This window comes from Drosophila guanche, unplaced genomic scaffold, assembly GCF_900245975.1.
Source record: "Drosophila guanche unplaced genomic scaffold, DGUA_6, whole genome shotgun sequence".
Classification (NCBI taxonomy): domain Eukaryota; kingdom Metazoa; phylum Arthropoda; class Insecta; order Diptera; family Drosophilidae; genus Drosophila; species Drosophila guanche.
In genome coordinates, this window is record NW_022995750.1 from 3,340,570 (window position 1) to 3,351,535 (window position 10,966).

Sequence of the window (10,966 nt, forward strand, 5' to 3'; positions counted from 1 at the left end):
TTACCAAAACCAAAGCTTGCGAGTTGTTGCAAATGTTGTCTCAACTTTGTTTGCGAAAGTTTCTCGCACCTTTGCCTATGTCAAAACTGTTTTGTGTCAGCCGCAATATTCATTCCTTGTCCATTTATTGACCACAGCCGAAAACTTTTTTGACTCCAAAGAAGTTTAACAAATTGCCAGCAAATTGGAAAAAATCATCCAGGGATAAGCCGAAGGTTACGGTTTATGTAAAACTTTTACTTGCTCAAAATGGTAATTGAATAAAAATAAATTTATAAAAATAAAGGAGTAAACAAGCGAGCACCAATATTTCCGCATTACATTTATTAAATATCCAATTAATTTACCTTCAGTTCCATTCCACAGGGGCCAGAAAAAAGGCCCAGTTTTTCGGGGATATCCATGCACTTGGCAAATTGTCTCCAAATTTTGATAAAGGATCCGTAATGCGCCGGCGTTTCCTTTTTTGCTTCCTTTTTTGTGTTGCGTGCGAGAAAGTTTAAATGCAAACGCAAAACTTTTTGCTACCATTCTCACTTTTTGCGTACATATCATTTTTCTTTTCCTACACTGACCAACAAAATCACAAAGAGACAGAGAGAAAGAAACCAACAGGACAGGACAGACACTGGGACGCACACACATTACGCATACGCCGCGTCAGCCTAATTGACAAGGGTTGAAAATGCGGCGGCAGCACAACTTTTTTGCTGAAATATGTCAAATGTCATGTTTAAAGGGGGAAAAGGAAAAGTTTTTGCCTAGTTTCGGTTTAAACCCCTTTTTCTTTTGGCATACAAATGCTCAAAATGTTTTGGAATTAAAAGTTATTTGGTAAGGATTGTCGCAACCACATGCAATTCTTTTGGAAATATCTTTGATTCCGAGTGAATAAAGGAATTTGTAACCTCCGCTCTGTTAACCTATCTGCAATTTATTTCAAATACCTTTTTTTTTACCAAAGACTCTATAGTAATGTGCTATAAATGACAAATGTGGCTGTGGTACAATGAAAATCCATCGAAATACAATGCCAGTGGTCATTTTTCTCAGACTGGAAAATCTGCAAATCATATACGCAATTTAAGCAACTTGACAGTAGCAGGAAACACAGAGGTAAACAATATTTTTCAGTTCATTGAACGGAATAAGCTTGTTTCCGATAAGGAAAGCCAGCCGGCGAGAACCAGCAGAGCAAAAAAAAACCACACATGGCTAATACATAGACACGCATCGAGATTGTTGTTTTGGCCCTGGCTGTTCGCTGTTCGCTGTCTGCTGTCCACTGTCTGCGCTGGCCTGTCTATTGGTCTGTCTTACATTTCGTTCTGTGTTTGCGTCGACCAACGTGAACATGCCACAAGAGCAGCAGCAGCAGCAAGTGGTGGAGGATGAAGAGGAGCAGCAACAATGGGAAAGGAGCTACTACCGTACTCTAAAAGTAAAGAATTTATCCAAGAGCCCAACTAGGATACGGAGGGGGGATTGAGAATTAAAGCTTTTGATATCGCAAGCTGGTTTGCAGTTTCGTAAAACAAAGTAGAAGCATTTGTACTTTGTATCTGCGACTGGCGTTCGTTTCTTTAGGATCTGTAATTTTATCTGGTCTCTAGCTTTGGCTCCACTGACAGTTGTCAGTGGAACTTGTGTCGATTGTGTTTATACACATCGTACGGGTTGTTTATTACACTACTCTTTTGACTTTTCCAAGGAGTTGGAAAAACAAAGTTTCTTCTTGTTTAGTTGTTGTACATTCGATAAATTCGGGCATGCTTAAGCCATAATTTCCAACAGCTGCCATCAAATCCCAGCGAGTTATGCAATCTGTACACTAACCAACGAAACAAATCAGTTTGCCGCACACCTGTGTGTTACACCTTAGTTTCCAGTTCTCCTTCAGCCCCGTTGAGCTGCTCAAATAAGCAAATCACGTGCTTTTTGTCAGCTCAACTAAACCAAAACCAACCCCCTCCCCAAAGTCCCAAAAAAGACGAAGAAGCTCACTACACTCTGCAGAAGAAATTAATGTTTGTTTGTGAAATGTGCAAAATATTACAAGCAACAAAAAGGTTCATGGGCACAGTGTGCGCAAACTGGAAATACTATCCAAAAATGTAGACGACATTTTCAATTTCTAACAATAAAGAAATTTATTACAGATTCGAGCAACCATTCCCCATGTTCAAAACAAAACAAAAAGGAGAAGACTCTCATAAAAAGGAACACCACAAATTTATATAAAATTCCGAAAAATCTCAACCACTGTCCTGACAGATATATGGCTGAGGGAATTTTAGCTGTTAGGGGATAAGCCACCAATGCTCTGGCATCAGAAATAAGCAATAACAGAGTGTGGCAACTACTTCGGATACTTAACGTGAACAGATGATGCGACTCGTGTAAAACCCGCGACAGTCAGCCAGCTGCATAAAATAGAGGCAGAGTGTCATTCGTGTGAGGGTGCTGGAAATGACTAATACGACATTTTGTGCGAGACTTGCAAATTTTTCTGCTTAATAATACTCAAGCAGTAGTGGCAGTGGCAGTGGTAGCAAGCGCAGTGTGGTAACATTTAACTATTGGTATGGCAGCGACTTTTTTATCAAAGGCCTTTCCACAAAAATGGGAGAAAGGGCGAAAAGCTTGCACTAACAACTGTGGCACGTCCAACGCTCAAATGTCCGGCAAAGTAAGCAACATTTGAAATTCGACTAAAATCATACAAAAAGAGGGACATAGAGGGGGCCGCAAGAGGGCGACTGGGAGCGGAAATGTTGCGTTGCACATGTGACAAGTTTTCGTATGGGTGTATGTGGGAGGGGTTGGTTAGGAGGAGAGACTTGTGTGTGATGTTGCCGTCGAAAGCGGCAAAAACAGTTCAGCTGCCACAGTTTGAGTCTCGTTCGGTTGGGTTTCCAGTTAAGGTGAACTGCCATTTTACAGTTTGTATATCAAACTCTGCTAACCCAGAAGAGTTTAAGGAGTAGAGTGGTATGGGAGCAGAGGCACACACAAAAAATTGCCTCACATAGTGCGCGGGGTCACGGCTTCAAATCGTCGCCGTCACACAAAACCGTGCTACTTTTTTCCAGTGCACTCACTTCGCTTTTCCACTTTTTTTTGTTGGTCAGCGCCAAGGCAAGTTCCAAAATGCATTTCACTGTGGCTTTCATTTTCGTGCTTGTTGGCCACTCCCACAATGCCACACTATCCATCCCTATGCCTCCCAATGGTCTTCTCCTTTCTCACAGCGTCGCATCGCATCGCTTTAGTTATAAATTTAAGCCCTGCGTGGTTTTAATTTTTTGAGGTTTAGTTTTCTGTTTGTTCTTACTCTCCTGCTCGTTCTTACTCTTACTCTGAGTCTTACTCTTGAGCTGATGCGGACGCTGACGGGGATGCCGGAGCCCAGGTTCAATTCCCACATGTCCTCGTTGTGTCGCTGTTCGGGTCAAACGTGTGCTCTCGGTTCAGTTAGGGTTTAAACGGTTAAGTGCTGGCTAAATTGTTTCATTCTTTCGTTGCTTACCGTTGGCCCCGAACAGCAACCGGTTTTTGCTCGCTCTCCCCTATTCCACAGTCTAGATACCTTTTGTATCTTTTGTTCGAAAGCATCCGTCTGTCCGACGTGCGTGTCTAAGGTTAAATTGCACATGTTACCTCATGCGTTTTCCTTTCGCATCCACATGTCCACATATCCTTTCTGCTCTCTTACTGATTCTGCCTCTGCTCCTGCTTGATGGTTTTGTACTTTCGGGTTTAACCTCAAGGTGTTAAGCTGACGTGTAGCTGGAATTTTTTTGCGCAAGTTTTCCACCTAGCTGGCAAGTGTATTGATTCCGCAAGATAGACAAGACTGTCTGTGGGCGTAATTGGCAAATGATGTAGTTGCAATCGCCAGGACAAAGAACGCACCCAATCGGGGAATGCCATGAAGGGAATACAAAAGTGAGCAGGTTAAGCGATTATCTGAAGGAAATCTTTCCAGTGAAGGGAGACCATTTACTCTTTGTTCCCTTTGTGAATCATACCTGTATTTTTAATTATGTCCACTTTTGCTATGGTGTGGTATGCCTAAAGTCAAATAAAGCAATGGAGCGGCAGGCAGTAAATAAAAACGTATTCGCACCGATGACAATGGATCGCTGCCCTTGCCCCTGGCTTCATTCGAAACAATACAGTTTCAGTGGGAATGTGCAATATACCATGTTGAAGGCAGTGGTGGGGGTGGGACCAGCACTGGTGAAATCCCACTGAATCAGTGGCAGTTGATGAAGCAGGAGCCATGGGCCACGAAAACTCTACTCATAACCGAACCATTGCAGATTTAGGCTGAGCTGAATAATACCTGTACTAGTGGTGGTGCCTATGCGCCGGTACTCAAAACTCCGGCCAGAGATAGCGCCTTTGAGGCCGGTTCTTGTTTTGCAATTGCAGCTGCAGCTGTGAGGATCTGCCCCACGCAGTCCTGCGATAATACGCACAGTGCCAGCCAGTGGAAGTGGGGGGGATTTTAGCCTGTGGCTGGCCGTTTTTGAAAAATTATTTTCATTTTTCATTCTCCGGCTCCGGCACGGACGGGCGGGCCTATGCCTGCGCATCAGAGACATCGCAGAATATCCAACATGTTTGCATGTCAGCCGCAGAACTCGCAGAATATTCCACTGGCCACGCCATTGGACCATGGGAGGGATACACGGGCATTGAACTAAACCACTCAGCGAGCACTCTTCACCGGGTAAGGCTGACTGACACAAAGGACTGGCTCTACATCCCAAGAAAAGGCATAAAAGGGAAAATGTATTACTTTCAATATGCCAATAATTTTAATTAGCTTCTCAATATTGCTTCCTTTACGACGACATTTTGACAAATTAATTTCCGTACTTTATGCTAATTATTTTATGATTCATTTACTTTCTACCCGAACACTGCTTTCATATACAAGAAAGCGAAGCAGGAAAGTATCTGTTGGAATTGTATATAACCTTTTAGACCACTGTGCAGTGTGGATGTGTCTTTTGGTCTGATTTGAAGCGTGAAAAGAAGGAAACGGGAAATTGTTCGTTAAAAACATTCGATTGCACGCTGAGTTGGGTAAGCGACTCGGATATCTGTACGTATTACAGATGTAACGAGTCAATATCCCCAAGAGGATAAGGCGGAAGCACGAGTACGTCTTTGCTGACAAAAGGTCACGTAATGTAAGGCAGGAAAGCGTACATCATTTGTGCATATTCCTAAAAAGTAAGTGAGATAGCAGATACATACTCCTACGGAGTATATTAAATTTACAGATGAAAATATACTTTCAGTAAACAACTTTTTTTTAAACCGGCAACATTGATGAATAAAGAGATCTGTGGCACTTCAGTCGCTTGCTAGACATCATAATCAACGTAATCCTCATCAGTTCCACCGCCCAGCTCAGCCAGCCTTAACGTTACAAGTAAATCTGTGAAATTAAAACCAAATGTCAAACAAAATGTGGCCCAGGCCCCACGGATGGGCGGGGCGGGAGGCTCGTTTTACGTTTATTTTGCTGTTGTGGTTGTTGTCGGTGGTTTTGTCCCACTCCGCCTGTGGCAGGAGTGCAGAGGCACAGGCACAGGCACATCCGTCAACTTTTCATTTGTGTATTGCACACACACATTCATATATCTGCAGATAAAATATAAAAACGATACATATCCGGTTGCTGCTACTGACTCTCGTCATGTTATATGTCTGAGATTTATACCCCAGCAGACGGATACGACAAAACCCCCATCCCTTTGCGTATCCAGATTCACAAAGTGGAAGGAAAAGGTGTTGCAATGTACATGTAATTGGCAAGCATTGTATTCACAGTATATGAGCCAGCAATAGCAGAACAGATTGCATTTGTAGAAGTATTTTGACTAAATAAAACCCACAAATAACTCTACCCGCTGTGTGGCATTAATTATGCATCGCATGTCATAATTTATTCTTCATTTTGCAATGACATCTACATTTTTTGGGACCCTCTCTAGTTATTTGATTTTATTTTCTGCCATTTTTCTACATTTTTTTTCTATTGCAAGCAACGACAATTTTGAGCTCATTAAAAATTTTCAACTGAAATATTTTGCCGGAAGCGGTGGGTGGGTGTGTGTATGTGTTTTTTTGTGTGTGTGCAGCTGCTACGAGGCACGTTTGCTACATGTGCTTATTTACTAGTAGCTACAGTGTTGTCAAAAAGTATACACCTCGCTTTGGGTTTAGAAAGAATTTATAAAATATTAAGCAAGACAAAATTAAATAAAAACATTTTAAAAATGTACTTTTATTTCTTTCTGCTTTAAAGTGGTGCTGCCTACTTTTGGTAGCCACTGTCAACATGCAAATGTGCTTGCGTGTATTTTGTATTTTAGTTTCCCCACATCTACTGAAATTAAACTACAAAACTACACGCGGATATATTTAATTAGACGACATACCCCTATTATGTTTTATTTAGGACTTGGTTCCATGCCCCGCGGCACACGCACACATGTCGCATGCCACACCACAAACCCCACTCACACACACACCGCAATACAGTCTGTTCAGAAGTTTTTGTAACGTGATTTGTGTTCGAGTCACATCCGCATAGGTGAAAATTAAGCTACCGCATTTAAATGTGAATGTTAAATAATATTTCGTGGCCCCACTCAGCAGTCGGTTTGGGGTCAATGACTGAACCGAGCAATAACCAATGCTTCTTAAAAGTTTAAACAAACATCCGTGCATGTGTGGGTGTGCTCTCAGAGCTCTATGGTTATTTTTTGGTCTCGTCTACGTCATTACCACTTTTATTGCCATCCTCTGCGCCTGAATGGGTTTCCTGTATCGATGCTCGAGCGATGTATCAATGACACACACAAGAGCCGGATCTCCAATTTTCCCTTCTCTGGTTTGTGTTTTCTTATAGAAATATTTCTTAGAACTATTGCTTAGCCGGCGGGAGGGGTTATTTTTTTTACTTGAGCACTTTTTTTGTGACATAAAACTCACAATCAGTCGCCATCTTAGTTGGTTGGCTTTTTGTCTGCGCTTCATTTCATTTCTTTGTTAACATGATTCGATTTTTATTGCACCAGAAAAAGGATTTGCTCCATTTACCTCAAATGCTTTAGTGCTCAGCACCCTCGCATCGCCCACCCCCAACCCTGAGTGAGTGTTGGGCAGGCCCTGCCGACTATCGACTACCGCTACCGACTGCCGACTGACGAAATGGAATGGAAAGTGCTGTCGTCTTCATTTGGGTGGCAACTTAATTCATTTGATGCATTATTTAAATTGCAGCGCCAGCAGTGTCCTGGAAATCCGCAAAAGAGCCACAAAGCTTACGGTTCAATTCATTTGTTAGTGTGAACCCGTGCAATCCCTAAACTGATTGGTTTCTCCCCATTGTCTGAAGGTTAAGCAAAGGATGTGCTAAGCCTCAGGGGCTTTGCTTTGTTAACAATTACTCATGAGCACACATCCGAGATTGGTTGCCACATACCCTCCCCCTAAAATAGTGCATTGAACTCTTGCTTTTAAGGAAACTAAATTCTATTCAAAACTAATTTCCATTGGCCACTGATTATGTGCAAAAAAGCATGCTAGGAATTATTTCACTGGATTTTCATTGCTATGGCAATGCGATTGCTCTAAACCCAAACCAAAATTGTGAAAAATTTTTCATCAAGTCTTCCAAGAAATATGTTTGTCCTTTTGTCAACTACATGCCCTGATGTGTTTCCTATATTTTCTCATTCCCATTCGGCAGCTCTTAGAGTAAACACCTAAAATTGTTTCGTCTAGTCTCAATAGTTTTTGTAAAGTCTCAAATTTTTCGGTTCGGTTCGGTTAATGGTAAAAAATTTTTTAAATTCAAATAACAAAATATTTAAAATAATAAAACATTTTTGGTTTGCATTTGTTGTAGAAACGTAACGGCCTAAACATGTGCGGACCTTGCTGTGGACCCTGTGGTGGCTGCTGCGGACCCTGCGGCGGCTGCTGTGGACCTTGCGGACCCTGTGGCCCATGCTGTGGTCCCTGTGGACCCTGCTGCGGTCCTTGTGGACCGTGCGGCCCATGTTGTGGACCCTGTGGACCCTGCTGCGGACCTTGCGGACCTTGTGGACCTTGCGGACCTTGCTGATGCCATCGAAGGATCTACACCTGCTGGCCGTAAACCACGAACTTTAATTTGAGACGGAAATAAACGGGGCTTAAAGTTTACAAATTTTTAAGCTTTATGACCATCAAAAGCCCAACCAAATGGCGACATTGTCTCATTACGGGGGGTATGTGGGGGAGCACAAGGGGGCTGACAGAACTGGCAACTGAATGTGGTAAATGGGAGACGATGGCAAGACCTCATTAAAAAATCAAGCAGGTGCAGTCATGCCAATGGCAATGCGTAGACGCTGCTTCGTTTCAGCAGAGTAAGAGGGCTTGACTTACCGATGACATGCACACAGATACGCCACACATGCATCTCTTTTCGACTGGGAAGCACATAGCCATAGCCACACCCGCATACACTTGTGTTGTTGTTTGGTGCCTGGGCTACTGGAAAATGCCAAACGAAATCGCAAAAAAGAGTAGGATCCCAGAGTCCAGTGTGCTTCAGGTTAAGTCTGAAACTTGCAACATGCAACACACACACACTCAAGTACCATGGGGACAAAGGGAGCAGTTAATTTATGCCAACATGCTCAGGGTAATTGCCTCAATGCAGCTGCAAAATAAAAGTAGTCAAGGCAAGAGTGAGGGTCTCAGTCCCCTCGCACTCGCACTCGCAGTCGCATCATTTAAATTAGCCAACTAGGGGATTTTAATTAGTGTCAAGTGCCTCAAAATAAATGGACGCCCGTCACTGCAGTGATGTGGAGCAGTGGGCGTTTGCAGGGAGCCAATCAAAGTGGATTACAAGTCAAGTCACTCATACGCCCTGTGAACCACCCACTCCAGAGTCAATTATTAATGGCAGTAGCTCGGCAACTCGGCAGTGCAATGTGGCAAAAGGGCTGAGAGGACTGCTCACTGCTGACATCTCAATTCATTCTGGGAATCAGAAAAAAGCCAGGCAAATTGTTTATTGTATACTTGTATTAGAATGCCAGCGGTAAATGCCTGGGGAACTGATTTTCATCATTCATTTTCCGAGTCGACTTTTCCACTTTCAACGCTCAACTGAATTATGAAGGCAGCCCCATGAAGCCTGCATGAGAGTAGAGTCAGTGGCCAGAACAAGCACAACTTGATGACGCAGTGCTGGGAATACATACGCCGAGTTGGGGGAAATGAGAGAGATCGAATGAGGTGGCGGGCACAGGAGCGGGGCCATGGTATCTGAGTGGCATGCAAATGGATTGCCCCATCGTGCAATTCGAGAAGCAGCAGCAGCACTAGTACGAGTACCAGCGGGAGACGGAAAGGGCTCCAATTTGAGCTTCACTGAGGCTGCTGGTGGCATCCAAGTCGAAACGCTTAATCAGGGTCATATGGATTTCCAACCGAATGAGCAAACCAGCAATCCGAGGACACGCATATGCACCGCATCAATGTTAATTGGACTTGTTTGGGGAATTCCTCCCATCCACCAACTTAGATATCAATCTACCATTGAAATTGTTATTCCAACTTGTCAAAGTTTATTTTTGCTCTATACGTTGAAGTACAGAACATTTTACATTTCTCCGTATCGGCTCAGCAACAATTCCAAAATTATTCCCGTTTTTTTTTCACTTATTTATTTCCTACATTTTGATCTAGTTATACTAAAAGGTAAGAGTAGTTAATGTGTGGTGCATCGGTTTCTAAATTTCATTATCAGTCCATCCCTAATGTCGTTGCAGCAGGAAATACGTGAAATCAACGTGTGTCGTCACATAGAGCTGATTCTCTGGCATTTTAGAGACACATTTCGAATGGCGACAGAACCTTTCATGATCGGCGACGGACCGCATCTGCGTGAAGACCCGTGGTCAAATGTGCCACCTCAAGACTATCGCTTTTTTTACGAGGCCTTGAACTTTGAGCTGGAAGAGACCCTTGCACACCGCAACTCGGGCTCCGGCGATGCCGAACAGTCGCCTAGAGAAATCAACCGTGCACGTATTGATCCACTCATATTCTATGACGACATCGAAAGCCTGCTGTCCGAACTGGATGACGATGAGTTTGAGGGATCCGAGGAAGACGACGGTACACTCAACTTGGGATATTTCTCTTTGGGCCCCCATTTTCTTGAGGCACAGCCTCCCTTCAGACCCCATCATCATGTGCCAAGGCGCCCGCTACTGTCGCCGCGATACACCCTCTCGATCGAGTTTGACGGCAGCACTTGTAAGAAGATCTTCAAGAGCCTCGCCCTGATGGGATGGCAGACCGCCCTACGTTTGGTCTACACTGAGCTCTACTTCATGAACTAAGAATGGTGCTCGACTCTGTCTTTCAACGACACAAATAAAGGAACGATCGAATCGAAAGTTGTCTCACTGTTAAACTCAGTCCCAAAAGATAGCTTTATGCATATGCAGCCGAACCACATTATCATTTGTCCCCACTGGCTTATGCCCCACCACCCCTCTGGGGGCTCACTCTGTTGCAGGTTACTTTCGTTGTCCAGGATCTTGAGCTACGCCATTCGCCGCTGTTGTGCATTTATGGAAATGCCCCCCAGTGTGCCTCTATTCTCCTGTTTGTGTGGCAGTTTGGCAACTTCGTGGCCGAACTAAGCAAAAAAAATAAACAAAGCTGTGACTGGAAATAGTTGACTCTTGAATGCCCTCATTAATGAAAGCTTAAGACCATGGGGAAACTTTTGCTATGTTTCAGCTAGGGCATCCATTTGTCGTCTCGCATCATTGTCCCCTGCCTCTTCCATATGCCGCAACTTTTACACAACGCACCCAAAATAACAAGCGATGAACAGCGCGCGCAACACGCATGCATGTGAATACCA

General features: G+C 43.6%; 1 protein-coding gene across 3 annotated transcripts; it reads left to right on the plus strand.

Moving 5' to 3' along the window:
- The first annotated feature begins 9,659 nt into the window (after positions 1-9,659).
- LOC117586159 lies at positions 9,660-10,490 on the plus strand. 3 transcript variants are annotated; one of them, XM_034276058.1, is made up of 2 exons: positions 9,660-9,786; positions 9,836-10,490. In XM_034276058.1, the coding sequence occupies exon 2, from the start codon at positions 9,846-9,848 to the stop codon at positions 10,431-10,433; it is 588 nt and encodes a 195-aa protein (XP_034131949.1). In that variant the 5' UTR covers positions 9,660-9,786; positions 9,836-9,845; the 3' UTR covers positions 10,434-10,490. The 3 variants fall into 3 exon arrangements, with proteins under 3 accessions (XP_034131949.1, XP_034131950.1, XP_034131951.1); XM_034276059.1 differs by having other exon boundaries at positions 9,664-9,786; positions 9,858-10,490; XM_034276060.1 differs by having other exon boundaries at positions 9,672-9,786; positions 9,861-10,490.
- The last annotated feature ends 476 nt before the right edge of the window (positions 10,491-10,966 follow it).